General features: G+C 43.0%; 1 protein-coding gene across 5 annotated transcripts in view; it reads right to left on the bottom strand.

Annotated features, from left to right (window-relative positions):
- The window catches only part of LOC134541651 (protein phosphatase methylesterase 1), a 148,538-nt gene that overhangs the window by 69,202 nt on the left and 58,663 nt on the right, over nt 1-20,673 (bottom strand). For 4 of the 5 annotated variants that reach the window (XR_010076671.1, XR_010076673.1, XR_010076672.1 and 1 more), the window contains exons 3-4: nt 17,968-18,077; nt 8,362-8,607 (exon numbers count right to left, since the gene is read on the bottom strand). Coding sequence is in view for 2 of the 5 variants with exons in the window: in XM_063385235.1 (XP_063241305.1) it covers nt 8,362-8,607; nt 17,968-18,077 (356 nt within the window). In the remaining 3 variants the exon portion in view is untranslated. The remainder of the gene's footprint in view (nt 1-8,361; nt 8,608-17,967; nt 18,078-20,673) is intronic. The other variant, XM_063385237.1, reaches the window with a different exon arrangement.

Genomic DNA, 20,673 nt, shown 5'->3' with positions numbered 1-20,673 from the left:
GGGTCAAGGTGAAACAGATATACAAAGGGTTAAAGTATAGTGGAAACCTGAGGTGATGCAAAAGGAAGAGGTGTTATAAGTGCAGTAGTTGGCACAGCACCCATGACAGACAGTGTGTGATATAAGATGGTGTCCTTCTGATGAGTTGTGTATCATTTAATATAAGATCAAATAAATAAAATATTTAACAATCACTACTACAAAATGGGTTGTTCTAGAGAAAAGCAGTGCTTGGAATATTGCATAATGTCTAGTACACTTTCAGACCAGCAGCGAGTGTTCTAGGTGCCAGAGGGTTACATGGTGAGAGAGCTGTCACCACCACAAAATGACATATTCTAGAGACCTGCAGTGCTTGGGAGACTTTGAAGTAGTACTGCATGCTGTATAGTAGTAGGCTGTCAGACATGCAGCAAGTGTCATAAGTGCTAGAGAGCTAGATGACAAGTGAGCAACTTGATAGCATGAGTTGTGTGTAATGGGGAAGTCTGGGACAAGTTTTGGAAATGGATCAACGGAATGGTCAGTGACTGACAAATGTTATTGATTATATTTATTTTGTGTACTCTAAGTTGAACCATCATCTACTGGTCCATCTCGAGAATAGACAACAAAGACTTTACCACTAGGCTACGAGGGTAGTTCATAAATGAAATAAATAAGGAATATATGGTATAAAACAATGTTTTGAAATTATTTTAGCCCCTAACTATTATAGGGGTAGCATCTTATGCTGGAGGTACTATCTTTAATTAAAACAATTGGGGGTAGAGGGCACCAACTTTAATTGCAGCGGTGGTTTCCAGAGGTCACTAAATTTAAATTTCAAAATGTATCTGGTAGAGAATATCTGTCAACCATCCTTATTGGTTGTAGAATTTGCTAGAGAGCTTGATTGTCGCTCCACACCCCACTGACCTGCCACATTGGATTAAGAAAAGGTGCCATTTTGGATTCTAAGAAGTAGGCATGGTGTAATAATTGTTCCGTGTCCAACATAGAATGCACAAGGAAATATTTTTAATGGGACACACCTGCCATACTGGATTCAGTAAAAGTGCTATCTTCGATTAAAATATATAGGCACAATGAGCCGAAGTAATCATTGTATATTAATATTATACATTAAACAAGTGGAGAGGGTGCACAAGGTAATCTTAAACTAAATTTTGTTTGATAAACCATATTGTATTCAAATGTGTGTAGGTATTTTATACATAAGAAATACATTCAATTTCATACTTTAAAATGGATTAAAGTTAATTGGGTGAAACATGTCATGAGAGTATTCTAATAAAATGGAGGGAGTAGATGTCCTCATCATTGAAGCTGCTGGTGGAAGCTATCATGAAGTAGAAACATTAATAAAATAAATTAAACATTTAAAAAGGGTACTTCAGTGAAGGTCTAGGGGTTCTGGCATAATGATTGTGTGTATCAATTAATATGTCATTGTGACTCTCATTGGCCTGCTGGGTCCTTGTATACCTCCAGCAAGGGCAACGAACTTATCCTTCGTGATTATTTTCTAGCGCTGTCACCACACGATCATGTGATGATGATGATGATGATGTCAAGCCAAAAGCAGGCAGCCATCTTCAGAATCTAGTGGTTGGCCTGCGCGCGCTGACAGGGTGGCCACAGAAATGTAGAAATGAAATTCCCTGACTTTTCCAGGTTTTCCCTGACTGTGCAAAAAAAATTCCCTGACTACAATTTTTTTTTATTTACACAACCATGATTGCGGTTTTATAAATATATTTTAAAACGAGAAATATAGGATCTCTGTTGTTAGCAGTTTTGTTATGATTCTTTGGCATAAAAATTTCAACAGTAATAAAAACAATAAAAAACTAATAAGACCATGCAGTATCTAAAAGAATTAAACATTTGAAAAGTAAAAATTGTTACAACCAAGCAATGCAAATATTTAGGCCTGATATCACTCACTCATTTTCTTCTTAAAGACTGTATTTCATCATCAAGAAGAGCAGTTTCTGTTCTTGCACTCTGCATAAGTAGGCATTTTTTTCCTCTCCAATTCTTGTATTTGTAAAGCCAATTTTTTCTTCTCACTTTTCACTCTGTCTTCTGCATCTTCTCTTGTTTTTTTTTCTTTCTGCAGCTTCTTAGTACCCAAGTTCTGGAGTTACGGACAGAGTGTATCAATGTCTTCGTAATTGTTACCTTCTCAACTCCACCAATGTTTACAAGAGCATCATACACCTGCCTCTGTGCTACGAGAGATTCTCCAGTTTGATTTTCGACAATACATTCCTTATTGATAGAAAATCCTCTTTCTAGTGGTGCATTTCCATGCGAGAGAATTAGAACTTTCTTCACAAATGCTTTGAATTCCTCCGTTTTTTCTTTACAATCTGATAACACTTTCATCCATAGGTAATCTAAACTGTCATGTTCTCTTGAAAATTTCTTCATAGTTTCTTTAAAAGAGTCATTTTCAAAAACAGATTTAAACTGCCTCTGAATGCAGTCTGCTTCTAAACCTGTGAAATGCCTTTTTTGAACCAGCTGTTGGAGAGCCATTGCCAATTGTTTTTCCCGGATGTTTGGACGCAGTGCTACTTCAGGATCCAGACAAGAAATTCCTCTGGTTAGGATGTGGATAAGAGGAGACCTTTCCAAAATTTTCAGGCACATTTTCTGAAGACATGTTCTACACTGTTGACGAAACACAACAATTTCAACTTCTTTAACTTTGTCTCTGATTTTTCGCAGAGCTTCCAGTGTTTCAAAGCCTAGATTGACATCTTTGACAGTAAGTAAATTTTTGTCATCTGAAATCATCATTCTAGTTACAGACTTTGTTCCATTTACAATTTCATCTTTAACAAACCTTGACAGTACATTTTTCAAAATTTTGCTCAACGATTCATATAGAAAGGGTGCCAAAGGAGTGTTTGTCTGGAATTCTGTAAGAAATTGTTCTAATTCAGATGCCACAGATACAAAGAAAGCCAGCTTGCAAGTCAGAAGATTTTCTTTCAATGCTGAAGATACAGTGTTAAAGCTCTTGCACTTTGGTGTCAATTTGGAATCTCTGGAAACAGCATCAACATATTTTTGAACCATCGGAAGAATCTGAATAGCCCTTTTTGCCACTCTACAGATTTCTATCCAGCGAATACTACAAAACTTGAGAGAAAAAATCTTTGAACCTGAGAAATGAGTGAAATCCCCTCGCCGAGCTGGTACATCCCTGAAAAGTGTATAGAGTGACCACAAAAAATCGACTATGTTCCAATCAGTGGCTTTAATCCCTGTTTTGAAAGCCCCATGAATACTGTGAAGGCCACAGGTACCAATGTCGAGCAACTGACGAGCCTCTGGATCTGACGACAAAGAAGCACAAAGATCACGGTGAAACTTTAGGTTGACACTGGGACCATCCATAGAGATTTGCAGAATTTTGCACAAATCTATTTCTGACACTGTCTCAGTGAATGCTTTCAGCAGATCTTCAGCTGTGGCATGATTCAAAAATGCTGAGTTGAAGTACCTAGTTGAAACCTGGCAGCTCTGTTCTCTCCAAAATCTCACCACTATATCCATTTGTCCACGTTGGGAAGTCTTATTTAGTGATTCATCAAACCCCACAACTATTTCAGTACACTGGAATATGTCTTTCACTAATTCATTATGGAAATAAGGGGCTATGCCATGTAATATAATTTACCCAATTTTTGTTTTTTGCAGTTGCATTTTTTTGGCAACTGATGAGTCTGGGAACATCATTTGCATCACAGTCACATCACTTGCTGCACAACGCAAAGACTTATATGATAAAACTGTTTGCATGCACCACAAAACTTCAGCCCTAGACACCTCCTCATTTAAAACAAACGTGTTTATCCCAGATAGTGGCATTTTGCAAAGAGCTGTAGATTCCACAACTGACTGTTCAACATTTTTCTCAGGTTGCATTTTACTGACAACCCCCGACTGGTCACCAAGAACAGTACCATCAGAAACAATAGTAGCAGTATACAACATGGAAGATGACTGTGAATCAGAATTACCACTGGCACTAGTAGAAGGTTTTGGCTTACAAGAAAAGTACATACCCAAGTTACAACTGCTACGTTTGGAATATTCTTCTGCTTGCCTGTGTTTTTCACCATTCATGTGACTTGTGAGTGCACGTTTTCCCATGTTGCTGAGGGAGAATGTTTTCTGACACAGCGAACAATGAGCATGATTACTTCCGGTTTTAGGTCGTTCCAACCACAAACAAAATCTCTCATCTTGAAGCCAATCATCTTTGAAATTTGAAGTCTTTCTTGGAAATACCATGTTTCAGGGTCTCAAATTATTCGCAACTTGCCATGAAACTGTTAACGAACTTTCCTTAATTGTCATTTCTAAAATATGAAAATTTTGCCACACTTTAAATACTGAAAAAAATTTTTTACGCAATCTTTTCACGTGTAAACAAACAAATCGAACATCTGTCACGTCTGTATAAAAATAGGTTAGCTAACTCTCTGAACAGATAGCCATCCATGTTAGACGTTTCATAATCCCCATTTACAATTCCTAAGAAGTAGCTCACTGCAGTAATAATCACTTCAAACTAGTGATGGCCCGATATTCGATATCCGATATCGGAGATCGGTAATATCGGCACATTTTTCAATATCGGACATCGGTAAATACTTGCGATATTTTGATAACCGATGTTTGCTCTCGCCAATAATACTTCTCACATAACCTTAACCGCAATTCCAAGCTTATTTTCCGCGGGCGTAATTTATCTATCTTCACGTCACCATATTACCTAGTAATTTCAAGCATATTTTTCACAGAAACAATTTCAAGATTTCAAGCCTATTTCTTCTTTCTGATACTCCAATGCATCCCGACGGTACAATTCTTCCATGTGTACACAAATCCCAGTCATTAGTGCATATTTATTCGTTTCAGATATTCGCAAAATGTTTTCGCTTGGTGAATTTTCGAAGTTCACTATGTGTACATAAATTGAAAACATAAACGAAAATAATTACGATATTTAATTGAATAAGTGGTGTAGCCGTAAGTAAACATGAAGAAGAATAAAGTTGCTGCTTGATATAACAGACATTTTCTTTCCGTGTCGTTTCATGGTCGCCAACTGCTGTTCTATACAAAAACATTACGTAAGTTTTTACAAAAGCTAAAATATGAAACGTGTTTACGTAGGGCAAGTTGCAGCAAAGGTATTATGTTGGCTATATTGAATGCATTGAAAACAACATAAATAAAGATGTGTGGTTTTATAAACTCTGCAGTACGTTTCAAAGTTGTATTGAAATTACTTTTCACGTACCTATTTTTAACGTGTTTTCGCACCAATAAATGGAGTGATACACTTGAACAATGGTCACAAAATTTACTACTTGAAGACCTTCCTTTCTAGCGTGTCGTTTACCGTGATGAAATTTTACAAAGGGTACAAAAGTTTGATGTTTTTCGGCGGTAGCCTACAACTCACGTAGTTTAGGTTCCCTACCACGTTCGTGCAACTTCGGATTTCTCTCAAAAATTGAAATTAAAAAAAATCGAAGTGTTAGGTTAGGTCAGTCACAACATGCTTGAACCTCTGATTTAGCGGCTGAAGTGGCGTTAATAAACTTCGGAAATCTTCGGAAATTCTTGCAGGGAACCGAAACTACGTGAGTTGTGGGCTTCCCCTTTTTTCGGACGGTATTTTTCGTAGATTACAGTTGAGACACTGGACTCAGTACATGCAGTGGTTTGTAATTCATACATTATAAGCAAATACACTAGAGACTAATACCGGACAACTACAATATTTCTCAACATTTCTCCACAAAAATCTGAAATTTGTTTCCTTGTAGTTACAATATGTTTTTTGCATACTGTAGTTAATACCTACACCAGAATATTGCTTTATCTGGCCTTGAAAAACAATTTAAATTTTTAAGACCTTGAATTTAGAGAGCTTATTTGTAGGCCATTATGATAAATTCATTATTAGCTTTCATTTAATGTGAATTTACTATATTTTACATTTAATAAAAATAATATACATTCACATACGTATGTTTTATTAATATTTAACATTTTTCATTATTGTCTCTAACAATACTCCAGAACCACAATTTTATAGAATCAGTGTTAGAAATGAGATAGGCCTATTATCAGAATATCGGAATATCGGGTATCGGTTATCGGATCGGTAAATTTGGAAATATCGGAATTGGTATCGGTATCGGGTTTTTGGATATCGGGCCATCACTACTTCAAACACTACGTCTAACGCACTACCCCTACAACTCCGTCGTAATAATTTCCCCAACACCAGCAATAGGTACTTTACAAGTGTACACAAAGGCAAATAAGCCAATATGGCGATCCCAGCCGAAACCGAAAGAAATAACGTCAAATTTACCCCACCACCGGTTTTTCATTTGCTTTTCATTTTCATTGCAATCTTTTAACACGTTAATTATTATACCTTTTATTTTAGAAAAATGCCTACGAAATAATATGCATGATATAAGCGAAAATAAGAACTGAAAATATGCTGCCAAACAAAGTAGCCATTTGATTTTATAGATTTCTTAGAACGTGCTCAAAAACAAGTACATTTGTTGGCAAAACCGAGAGCAGAAAAACCATACACACCAAATTATTATGGTACTGGTGTGCGACATTTAGCATGTAAAAAGAGATCTACGATAGTTATTCATGTTGCACACAAGCCATTGTTTTCGTACTGTCGAACGAGAACAGCACGTAAGAACTGGTTTACGGTACACATTCGAACATAACATGACATATTCAAAGTTAATAATGCACGGTAAAAGAGAAAATTTTTCCTGACCTCTCAGGCGATTCCCTGACTTTTCCAGATTTTCCCTGACCATTTCTAAACTCCCTGACTTTTCCCGGTTTTCCCGGTCTGCGGCCACCCTGGCTGATACAAGGTACCGGGAAGCCTGCGGCAACACTTGGCTAACACCCAAGTCTTGTCCGAAAATGTTTGTGGGAGAACTTATGCACGTAACAAAGGCTTGTATTCCGCATATCCAATATGCATATCTGTGTTCTAATTTAAATGAGTGAAGGGTACTTGTTGCAGATCAGCAAATAACCTCCAACCTGCGCATGGATAAACTATAAAAAAGTACCCTCACAAAATATGTACCTGAAAACAAATGACAACGTCCTAAGCTGGATTAGGAATGGCTACTAGAGGTGTGTTATTATAGGTATATGCAAAGTTAAATTTGATCTTTACGTCATCTTTAATTACTATCCTTTCAACTGCAAATAGGTACATTATAAACAGGTACAAATAGTTTCTTTCACAAAATACATAGTTGAATAATTCTGATATAATACTGATAATACTGTATAATACTGATCCCTGTAACTGTAACTATCATAACTTGTAAAATTTATAAGCATAACATTAAACTATTATAGCTTACATTATCAAGTCCCGCAATCGGACTCTCACAAAACAAAGCTAGCTAGCTGTGAATGTCAAAAAGAGAAAGAGTCAAATAGATACAGCACATTATGCCACAAACGGCCTAACTTGTTAACGTAGACCAGACTAATATAGAACTGGCACAGCATGATACAGTTACTACAAAAAAAAAGGAGAAAAGAATTGAAAAATTATTTAATCACAAAACCGTACGTACCACGAGACTACTCGACATGGTTACCTTACTGCAGAATGCCAAACGTAATTTCCAAGTGGCAAGCCGAAACAAATAATTTAGAAGAAATTGCATTAAGCTACATAACGATCATCTGACGTTAAGAACAGGGCCACAACCTGTTGGTGCCCAAGCACACAAACCCAAGTTCCGCGAAGAAGCTTACCATGTCGAGAGCTCGCCAGCACCGTACCCCTAACTGACTTAACGAGTTACAAAAGGAACTACATGCTGCTCAAATGGAAAGTGACCTGACACTGTCGGTGGCTACAGATGAAAAGGCCACGAGACCCAGCGCCGAAAATTCTCGAAAGCAGCGCCCTAGAAGGGGAACCGCGCAAGCGCAGTAAACCAGAAGGGTGGGGGATCAATTACCAATTGGAAGGAGAAGGAATTGTGACGTATCTAAAGGGGAAAGGAGGAGGAATGGGTAGGAGGGGTGACAACTACGCCGCGCCGAAGTCAAAGTACATGACGTTGTCATTACATGAGTAAAATTGAACTTCCACAACCAGCACACCAGAAAGTTATACAACATTAACAACTGCACGTAAACCCATAATAAATGGGGCTATATGGAAGGCAAGTGTTACACGAGATAAGCAGACGGCAGGCAGAAGGACTGCGTGATGGCAGGTAGTGCTAGAAAAGAAGGACTACTTACCACCACTCGATGGCGTGTTCCAGGGAGCGAAAGTGCGTGGGGCGGCCACGCAGGAAGCTCTGCATGCTGGCTAGTGAGTCCACGGCCGTGCCTTCGACCACGTCGATCACGGCCAGGCCGACTAGCGACGGCACCAGTCCCCGACTCGCCGTGTGAACCGCTATGGCTCCTCCCATGCTGTGTCCAATCAGCACGATTGGGGGTGGGTCTGTGGTGTACAAAGCTTCCACGACAGCTCCTACGTCCCTGTTAAAATAATTGTTCTTGCATCCTATATTGAAAACTTTTTTTTTAAATTTTGATATCACTTCCATTTGAAATATAGATTTTTTTTATAGAATCATTGTATCATACTCAAATACACAAGTGTGTATACAGATTACCGGTATTACATGTATCGTTACTTTTTACTAAAAAGTTATTTACATTATTTTAGCTTAATAATAAGATCAAACTACAGAAAAGTTACACAATGGGTTTTTTAGTTTTATTCACATTAATATTTTCTTTCTTCAATTAAAAACCTGTATGTTAAATTCATTTTAATTCGGTAATCTTCAAAATAATGACAAGACTCAAAAAATTAGACATGTCTTGGAATTATGAAAGACCCTGGGAATTATTTTTTTTAAACATTTATCGTTAAGATTAACATTCAGACATCAGGGACCGACGCAGTCCATGAGACAGTAGGGATGAGGAAATACCGCCGTCAGCTGGAAACAGTTTACAAGGCCACCAGGAGCGCCCAGGTAGTATTGTTTGTTAGTGTTAGCACAATCATGCTGCTAGGACGAGCGACTCGCAGACAAATAGATGAGGTGACGGGATAAGCAGGGCAGGCGAGCAGACAGAGGAGGCGACAGAGACAGCTGAGAAGGGAGGGGGAACCTGACAGCAAATCGACTCACTGTTACGAAAGAAAAAACCCCACCTCAGCCAGGGAAGGCTTCTTAAGCCAGGGAAATCAGTCAGTCCGGTCAGTCAGTGGGAATCCACGCAACACTGCCACCAGGACGACGAACGGTTGGTGACCATGTCATAATGGTTCAATGATACACGTTTAAGTTGTCAGCTGTAGGCCAATGTAGGTAAACTAAAGTTGGAAGGACGGCCTTCTCTCTCTGTTCTCAAGAAAAATTTCTCAAACAGTTCAAACTTAATAGCTACTCCTTTTTAAATTATGATAGAACTTGAAAACCTGTGTAAGTCCTGTAAATAACTTACAAAGGATGACGCTTGCCCGCCCTTCCTATATTAAATATCACGTTACTTTACGTTATAATTAAACCCAAAACGAGTTTTAATAAGCTCAGAAGCAATTCAGGGAAAAAGGTATTTTTGGCAATAGGCCTACTCACGTAATATGCGGCGAGGAATCTGTGCGACGTCGTAGGTTATAAACAAAGCGACGAACAATAGAATAATTCATTAAAGCAACCAACCATCTTCGCCCTTTATTTTTCACGTTGCTATAACCACACATATTTATTTACTTCGGGATATAATAGTAAATATGGACGAGTTATGTACACAAATGAATATTTTTCTTTCGCCACAGCTGAACATGTACATTGTGACGCCATCTTGTGACCGGCGATCTACCAACTATATTTATATTTTATAAAAGTATATAATTAAGTTGTGAAAGCAAGTTTAAATACTTTTTAATACATAGGATTGAATATGTATGTATGTACATATAATTATTTATGCCACATTTATCTTTTCTTTTTAATTATTAATAACTAGTTTATACTTCCACCACCAGGGCAGGGAAATTTCGGCGAGAGTTATGCGCGCGCATCTCATCCCTTCCAAAGAGGAGTTAGTTCGCCCCTCCCTTCCTTTTCTTCGTTCCCGCGCATTTCTCCCTATATAAAGGCGAGGTCATCCACCTGAAAGCCAGTTGATCGGCCCGACGGCCAGTGAGGCTGAAATCCGCCCACTGACCATAGGACGATCATAGGGGGAGCAGCAGAACGACTGGCTATCCGTTTTCTGCAGCACGCACCCCTCCTTCGCGAGTCAGGCCATCCGAGGACCTATCTCGGCCTAGGGAATTTGTCCCCCCCCCCCTTTCTTGACGATAGGGTGTACCGTGTATCAATCCAGTGTATGTTGTGAAATTGAACTGTTTGGACATTCAGGTCAATTAAAGTTTCCTTGTAAAAATACCGACATTTTTCAATGAATAGTTTAGTTCCATCCCTCACCCCACTAGCTATTCATCTACGCCAGCAGACCGCACTTCCGAGCATCCGTGCATCCACCATCAAGAGAATGTGAATCCTGCCGCAAGACCAGTTGGACCTTCTCCACCCGATACCTGGCTCTCACCCAAGAGGGCTCGGTGCGAGAAGAGAGAAGAGGGGATCAAATCTTTGGCGCACCAACGCGGGGCCCGTTGATTGTTCTACAATACCCGTGAAGACCCATTGCAAGCTCTACCAGACGGACTAGCCAGCAACCACTGGAATGGACCCCTGCCACCACTTGCAGCTCATAGAAGACATGACCAACAACAGCAGGCACACAATGGTGCACACCAGGAACAGTAGCAAGCAGGCAAGTGCTCCTGACCTTCCTACCACCAGGGATTCTCGAGAAGCAGACCCAGACAGCGGAGGGGAACAGCCTCCCCTCCTGGCGCCCAACAACTCACCTACCTGTACATACCCAACGACGGCGGACGCAGCCCATCGACTCTGCGCTGTAGAAGACTGCCCTGGCACCGGAATCCACCAGATCAGCTGTGCTCACTGTGGACTCCTGTTCCATCACTCTTTTCTGGGATGGCCAGACGAGCCCCAAGATCACGCCGGACTAGAGTATCGATGCCCCGCATGCCAGCAGAGACAATCCTGCTGCAGCCTGGAACAATGCCCTGGGCAAGGCCGCTACCGAATTCAGTGTGATTACTGCCAACGGCTGTTCCACAACTTATGTTTGGGGTGGCCAGACACCATCCACAGCCTAGAAGGTATGACCTATCGCTGCCCTCCATGCCGAATGGTCCACGCAGCCTCTAGCCAGAATCACAGACCCCCAGAACCATCACGGGCACAATGGGGTGGACCTGAACATCTCGCACTTCTAGAGTTTCACGGGAAAACGCATGAAGATCCACAAATATTCCTGGCCGAATGTGAGAACGAATTTCAAGCAAATCACTTACCACCAGGACACTGGACACAGAAAGCTCGGCGACAACTCCATGGATCAGCCAGCCAATGGTGGAACAAGTACGGAGAATTCATCACTACCTGGCAGCAATTCAGGACACGACTTCAGAGGCAGTTCTCCGGACCTGATGTGGTAACCCAGCTTACCCAGGACCTATACAGTATCCGCCAGACCCCAGACATAGATGTCGAAACATTCATCAGAAGGAAGGCTCAAATATACAAAAGAGTGTTTCCACATGGGACGGAAGAAGCCTGTATCAGCACTATCCTAGGACTTATGGATGCCCCAATACAATCATTCCTTCGGATACTTAAGGCGCAGAACCTAGAGGAGCTCATCGAGAGAGCTAAGGAGATTGAAAACGATCACAAGGCGACCCATCGCAACCATGGCAATCGGGGACCCTGTTATACAGAAGGTAAACCCAGGGAATCTAAGCCAGCAATCCCACCCAATAAAACGGAACTACCCCAATGCTGGTACTGCCCCAAACGCCACCTACATCGAGACTGCCCTATTTATCACCAGAGAATCAACGCCAAGACAGCGCAACAACAATGGCAGCGACCAGAAACCACCGAGTTTGCTAAACTACAGGGAAACAGGAACGCCGGGAAGTTCAACGGGCCGCCACCCCCGGCACCAAACCTCAGGCCCTCAGTTTAAAGGAAGAACAGGTGGAAAACCTAGCCTACTATCCACCACGAATATTAGTTCAAGTAGGAACCCACGAAGCTATGGCCACATTAGATACAGCTGTGACAGCAAATTTCATCAACCCAACCTTATTACCACCTGATATTCAGCAGATCTACTCACCACCACAAGGACGGGTAGGCCTAGCACGAAAAGGCACATATCTACCAATCCAAGGAGTAGTCCAGATACCACTAACCACAGCAGCTGGGACCAGTGAAGTGAAATTCTTCCTAGCCAGAGACCTTGAAGAACCCATCATCCTAGGACAACCCTGGCTACTGGAACAACACTGCATCCTGGACTATCTTGAAAGGAGAATCTACCTTGGGAACACAAAGAGATATGCCATCAAGTGGGAAACACCGCAAGACCCAGCACCCCTCCAACCCCTGACAGAGGGCGAAGTAACACACCAGTTAAAACCAGACCAAGTACCTCAACTCTTGAGTCTCATCAACACTCACATTAAGGTATTCAGAGTCAGAGAGCGGCTCCAGCAAACAATCTCAACAGAACATCAGATTCACCTCAACGGCCCAACACCAGTTTATGATCGGCCAAGCCTACCATCTGTACAGAAACAGCAAATCATACGAGAGCAAGTCGAGGAGATGAAGAGGCAAGGAATAATAGAACCCACCAACTCTACCTACAACTCTCGAATCGTGCTGGTTCCTAAGAAAGGTGGGGAACTGCGATTTTGTGTAGACTACTCTCGCCTCAATAAAATCACCCAGATGGTCGCACCTCCAACCATTCACGTCCAGCATACCCTCAAAGATCTGGGACAAGCAAAAATCTTCTCTACCCTCGACATGCAAAGCGGTTACTGGCAGATTCCAGTTCATGAAGACGCCAGGCACCTCACTGCCTTCACCACGCCTGACGGAGAACAGTTGCAATTTCGTGTCATGCCCTTTGGGTTGAAAAATGCACCGGCAACCTACCAAAGAATGATGAACACCACTATCCTTGCCGGATACATAGGTAAATTCTGCATTGCCTACCTCGATGATATCATATACTCTCGCGATTGGGAAGAACACCAAAGGCACCTACATCTGGTACTGGAACGCCTGGCAATCCATAGACTTACAGCCCGCCTACCAAAATGTCACTTTGGGCAAGAAACTATTGAGTACCTGGGACACCTTATCACACCTCAGGGAAATCAAGCACGACCAGAACAAATCCAGGCAATTCAAGAAGCACCCGTACCTGGGAACCGGAAGCAGCTTCGACGCTTCCTAGGCCTATGCAACTGGTTGAGGGAATACATCCCCAATGTAGCTCCCAACATGGGAACTCTGACCACCCTGCTCTCCAAAAACCAGCGCTGGAAGTGGACGCCCCAACACCAGGAGGCATTCCAGCAGCTTAAAGAAAAGTTCAAGCAACCAACTCAGCTACACCGGCCAACACCGGAAATACCTCTAATACTTCAAACAGATGCCAGCCAGAAGGGACTTGGAGCAGTCCTTTACCAAGAAGGACCCCAGAAACAAAAAAGAATCATCAGTTACTCCAGTACCTTGATGACCAAAGCTGAACAGAAATATAACATCTATGAACAAGAATGCTTGGGAATTGTTTGGGCTGTACGCAAATACAGGTACTACTTGGAAGACTGCCCTTTTGTACTGAGGACAGACAACCAAGCCCTTACCTGGTTAAACTCTGCCAAGGACAAGAAAACCAAACTATCCCGATGGGCGCTACTACTGCAAGAGTTCCAATTCACTATAGAGCATTGTCCGGGACGAGAAAATGATCTACCCGATGCTCTGTCCCGACAACCCGCTCATAAATATGAGACAGTCCCACTGCACAATTGGGAGGAGACTTTGCCTCCATCACCTTCACCACTGCGCCGACCGCCTCACCACCATCTCCAAATTATCAAGCATGATAATAGTTTGGAGAGACTAATGGCTGAGCAACAGAAGGACCCCGAGGTTCATTAATTAATAGAAACTTGTCCATCCACCTGTAAAGAGGACCAAGGGATAATATGGTACCACCCCAACCAAAACACAGAATGGAAGATATGGGTACCACAATTTCGTAACCAGCTCAAGCCAGCACCATCAACTACTATACCGAGGGAGGCTCCCAGTCCTCCTTCCACACAAGTAAGAAGAAGAGGCATACTCACCCCAGCAATGGAAAATCAGGAAGATGAAGGTTGTCCGAGCTCAGAAGCTGACAATAGAAACCGGCAAGTCACCACGGGAAAAGCAAGTAATAAACCCATCATCTTGCCCTCTGTAACCAAAGAAACTTATCCTCCAATGGCTTTCCAGCCAGAAGGCGCAATGCCTACCACAAACCCATGGAAAGCACAGGAGACCCCGAACAGAATCCCGCTCCTAACCACTCCAAGGAAGGTTCAACCAACCCAGTTCCAGGATAACCAGGGCTGGACCAACCACTCCAAGGGCAAGGATCCAGAACATCTCCCAGGGAAAGGACAACCAACCGCTCCAGAGCAACTGTTTGCCTCAAGGCAGCCCCTGAACTCCAAGCAAATCAACACAGGACAACACCCAAAACCAACGAAGCTCATACAGCAGAGGCCAGTCAAACCCCAACTAGGCTTCTACCAGCCTCCACAGCATCGCCAGATGCCGTGGCGGAGCTGCAAAGGAGACCCCAAGGACCTACCAGGACGGTACCGAGAGACAGTTTGGCGGCCACCAAACCGACGGCCTTATCAATGGCCAAATCCTACAACCACCGGCAGCTGTCCCAATAGGCGTTCCCAGGAAACCACCGGCAGCTGTCCCAATAGGTGTTCCCCGGAGACCACCAGCAGCTGACCCCAATCAGGACTTCCGGAAAGCTGATGAAGATATATACGAAGTGATAACCCAGAGACTCGTACACTACAGAGACTGACAGTTATCTATGTGTAAAGTGTTCCTCCAAGACTTCCTAGCTTCTTCTCCCGTAAAGTAACGCTCGCCACTAGGGGGGAAGGATCAAAAAGTAATTTAAAGCCATTAGATGAGTGAGTAAATTAACAGTTAACATTTTAGGAGCAAAAAAGTATAAACTGAGGTTAGTAGGACTGTAACCACCCAGACAGAATATGATCCACGAAACAAATGCGGGTAATAATAATACAGAGACAGAAATGGCTGACAGCATTAAAAGTCAATTTAACACCTTATCCCCACTTGGTTCAACTATGATTGTTTCAACAGATATTATTATAAGGTTTAATGATTATAAAGTATATTTTTGTCAAACGTTATGTGACCAGTCACATTTCCAGTAATGAAAAGTGAATAAAAACTGTTTGTAATTTTTGAAACTAAACAATTCGTGATAAGTGTTAATCTTTTGTTCACATTTGAAAAGGGACTCATTGCCCTTCTTATCTTTTAAAAAGGTTAAATTAGTGGTGCAGAACCACCATGCTTGTGACCGATGCTGCCTCACACACTCACACACACGCATGCAAGATGGCTCACCTGGCCATGGTCTCAGCAGACAAGTCCGTGTCGTCGCTGGTCACAGTGTCTCCGTGGCCTCTCAGGTCCACCGCCACGATGCAGCACTCCACCATGCTTGTGACCGATGCTGCCTCACACACACACACACCCACGCAAGATGGCTCACCTGGCCATGGTCTCAGCAGACAAGTCCGTGTCGTCGCTGGTCACAGTGTCTCCGTGGCCTCTCAGGTCCACCGCCACGATGCGGCACTCCACCATGCTTGTGACCGATGCTGCCTCACACACACACACACACCCACGCAAGATGGCTCACCTGGCCATGGTCTCAGCAGACAAGTCCGTGTCGTCGCTGGTCACAGTGTCTCCGTGGCCTCTCAGGTCCACTGCCACGATGCGGCACTCCACCATGCTTGTGACAGATGCCTGCCCCACACACACACGCACGCAAGATGGCTCACCTGGCCATGGTCTCAGCAGACAAGTCCGTGTCGTCGCTGGTCACAGTGTCTCCGTGGCCTCTCAGGTCCACCGCCACGATGCGGCACTCCACCATGCTTGTGACCGATGCTGCCTCACACACACACACACACCCACGCAAGATGGCTCACCTGGCCATGGTCTCAGCAGACAAGTCCGTGTCGTCGCTGGACACAGTGTCTCCGTGGCCTCTCAGGTCCACCGCCACGATGCGGCACTCCACCATGCTTGTGACCGATGCTGCCTCACACACTCACACACACGCATGCAAGATGGCTCACCTGGCCATGGTCTCAGCAGACAAGTCCGTGTCGTCGCTGGTCACAGTGTCTCCGTGGCCTCTCAGGTCCACTGCCACGATGCGGCACTCCACCATGCTTGTGACAGATGCCTGCCCCACACACACACGCACGCAAGATGGCTCACCTGGCCATGGTCTCAGGTGACAAGTCCGTGTCGTCGCTGGTCACAGTGTCTCCGTGGCCTCTCAGGTCCACCGCCACGATGCGGCACTCCACCATGCTTGTGACCGATGCTGCCTCACACACTCACACACACGCACGCAAGATGGCTCACCTGGCCATGGTCTCAGCAGACAAGTCCGTGTCGTCGCTGGTCACAGTGTCTCCGTGGCCTCTCAGGTCCACCGCCACGATGCGGCACTCCACCATGCTTGTGACCGATGCTGCCTCACACACACACACACACCCACGCAAGATGGCTCACCTGGCCATGGTCTCAGCAGACAAGTCCGTGTCGTCGCTGGTCACAGTGTCTCCGTGGCCTCTCAGGTCCACCGCCACGATGCGTCACTCCACCATGCTTGTGACCGATGCTGCCTCACACACTCACACACACGCACGCAAGATGGCTCACCTGGCCATGGTCTCAGCAGACAAGTCCGTGTCGTCGCTGGTCACAGTGTCTCCGTGGCCTCTCAGGTCCACCGCCACGATGCGGCACTCCACCATGCTTGTGACCGATGCTGCCTCACACACACACACACACCCACGCAAGATGGCTCACCTGGCCATGGTCTCAGCAGACAAGTCCGTGTCGTCGCTGGACACAGTGTCTCCGTGGCCTCTCAGGTCCACCGCCACGATGCGGCACTCCACCATGCTTGTGACCGATGCTGCCTCACACACTCACACACACGCATGCAAGATGGCTCACCTGGCCATGGTCTCAGCAGACAAGTCCGTGTCGTCGCTGGTCACAGTGTCTCCGTGGCCTCTCAGGTCCACCGCCACGATGCGGCACTCCACCATGCTTGTGACCGATGCTGCCTCACACACACACACACACCCACGCAAGATGGCTCACCTGGCCATGGTCTCAGCAGACAAGTCCGTGTCGTCGCTGGACACAGTGTCTCCGTGGCCTCTCAGGTCCACCGCCACGATGCGGCACTCCACCATGCTTGTGACCGATGCTGCCTCACACACACACACACACCCACGCAAGATGGCTCACCTGGCCATGGTCTCAGCAGACAAGTCCGTGTCGTCGCTGGTCACAGTGTCTCCGTGGCCTCTCAGGTCCACTGCCACGATGCGGCACTCCACCATGCTTGTGACCGATGCTGCCTCACACACACACACACACCCACGCAAGATGGCTCACCTGGCCATGGTCTCAGCAGACAAGTCCGTGTCGTCGCTGGTCACAGTGTCTCCGTGGCCTCTCAGGTCCACTGCCACGATGCGGCACTCCACCATGCTTGTGACCGATGCTGCCTCACACACACACACACACACACCCACGCAAGATGGCTCACCTGGCCATGGTCTCAGCAGACAAGTCCGTGTCATCGCTGGTCACAGTGTCTCCGTGGCCTCTCAGGTCCACTGCCACGATGCGGCACTCCACCATGCTTGTGACCGATGCCTGCCCCACACACACAAATAACAGTGATGACTTTCCAGTAAGTAAATATGTACATTTAACACGATCATGACTCATGAATCTCTGCTGGGTTTAAAAAACACAATAATAATTAATTCACTGGATAGCAAATCAAAACTTATTTCTACTTATCTATTTTGTAAAAAGGTTGGGGTTCCATATTATTGGTTGCTGAATTCAGTGATAACAACTTATTCTCTCCAGCATGTCACATTTTCAAGATGAACTGCAGTTATAAAAATAAACTATTAGTAATTATTCACAGTAAAAAAAATTTAAAACAAAGGTACATAAAATTGAAAAAAAGTTCACTTAATGAAACCTACAAGATCACTTAAATAATACACAGTATTGACTGCCTCACATTGACAAATTTATGTAGATAAAAATAATTTAAGTTGCCTCTCAGTATGATGAATTCTATAAATTAATAATATAATAGTAATGATCGATGATAAATAGATGTTTACTGAAAAATCACGTTGGGCATTAGGTAGCAAAAAGACCAAATAAATATTAGTTGGGATGAGAAATGTAATATAATTAAGAGTGTGTGGGGTGGTATCAACGGGAAACAAAATTAACTCGCTCCAGAATCAAACATACACAAGAACACTAAACAAATATATGTTAAAGAAGGTCAATTAACTCCTAAAAATTAGTCAATAATTTGCACTATAAATGGTAATATAAAATTATTATTTCAAAATTATGTTAACGTAAAACCAAACAAGCCACCATATGCATTTTCTCTTTGTAGTTGCACAATGACTGTTGGAAAAGTTCCTTACATGAAAAAACTATGGTTTCAAAATATTAACACAAATGCCTCTCATCTAGCCGGAAGAGGCCGTGTCTTTCAGTCGCGGCAGAGTGTTCCTAGCAGACGGATGTGTGTAGGGTTGTGCTCCATGGTCTTCGTGTTAACATTGTGATTCTTATATATGCAGCGAATTAATCACAATTAACTACTCGTTTGATCAGTCGGATTTTTCGGGGTTTAATTAACCAATATAAATGCAACTATCAGTGAATGTGACCTCATAAAAAAAACTAGATCCGAACATGTTCAGATCTCTGACGAAGAAAACAGCATCGAAAAGTGTGTGCGAAATGTCTATTAATCACAATATATATCAATATTGAAGTTGTGTCTGACGCTGACTTCACCTCAAACAAGAACTCTCCTCTTTAGAAAAATCCTCTGAAGTTGTCACTGAACAAAATAAATTAGCTAAATCTGTTTCTGCACCGTTGTCAACTATGTTCATAGAATTGAGCAAGATTATTGAATTAGTATATCTTGTAAAAATAATGAATATCAAAATATATGATCTCAAAAATGAAAACCAAGTACTGAAGACATTATTAAATGATTCTTGAAATAAAATTGCAAAATTAAAAGAAGTCATCTAAATAAAAAAATCCAGGTAAATCATCAAAAAACCGAACCAAAGAATCAGGGGTTAAAAAAAACAAATTGATCACAAAAAATCATATAGCCAAGTAACAAGTAATTCCATGGGAAACAAGATTGGAGAACAGACAGCAAGGAATGTTGAAACATCGGTCGTCCTGGGGGGTAACTGCACGGCTGACCCACATATAATGCAGAGGTTTTCCCGTGACATCAGCAACAGCACGACAAACAAACTGATGACGAAGAAGGCTTTTACTGAAGTCCATTAAAAACACAATCTCAAGCGAAAAGTGAGTAAGCAAGGGAAGTCCGCATCTAATGAACAAAGGAAAACATCAATGCAAGTTAAGAAATATATCCTCATTAAAAACAGATTCGAAACCAGTCTTCAAAAGAACTAAAGCTCAGTTTGTAAATTGTTTTGACCCCATAGTCCAAGAAAAAGAAATAATGGATAACATTGCTAATAAATTAAATCTCTCCCAAGTGAAAGTTGTTAAACTAAGATCTAAATATAATACAGTTCTAGAAGAAGACTTTGAAAGGATTCTGGCCTAATGGCTGCCTTATCAGTCCATTCTGTGGGGAGCTTCATACTGATCGAATTTAAAAAAACAACATATCCAGTCTTTCAGGTCATGAATCAGCATCAACTAGCAAGTCTTCTCTTGATACAAACGACCATTCTTCCAACACTGTGCCTGGAGGAGCACCTTCATCTGTTATCTGTCTCAGTAAATGTCTAATCCCTGTGAGGAGTATTTATTATAAAAACTAAGAGGTTTAAGAACAAAGTCAGTTGAATTTTTTGATAACATTTCACAAACAGACCATAAATTAAAATGTTTTACTGAAACATGGTTTAATAATTCCATATAAACACCCACTATTTCAATAATAACTACACTATTTTCAGAGCTGACAGGGATCTAACTATGATGGAAAGAGGTAATGGGGTATTACGAGGGCCATTCAATAATTAAAGAGAAAAATAGATGTAAAAATTAAACAGTTCGTAGGAGGAGTTTTGTACTTTCATGACTAGGTTTGAATCACTTGGATGAGGTAAGAACAGCTGACTGACCGGCCACTTGAAGTGTCAACTCATTTGCTGGAAACCCACATTGACAACATTATTCGTGAGCACCGATGTGTTAC

The sequence above is a fragment of the Bacillus rossius genome, assembly GCF_032445375.1.
Source record: "Bacillus rossius redtenbacheri isolate Brsri chromosome 4 unlocalized genomic scaffold, Brsri_v3 Brsri_v3_scf4_1, whole genome shotgun sequence".
Classification (NCBI taxonomy): domain Eukaryota; kingdom Metazoa; phylum Arthropoda; class Insecta; order Phasmatodea; family Bacillidae; genus Bacillus; species Bacillus rossius.
This window is presented reverse-complemented; position numbering and strand designations above follow the sequence as displayed.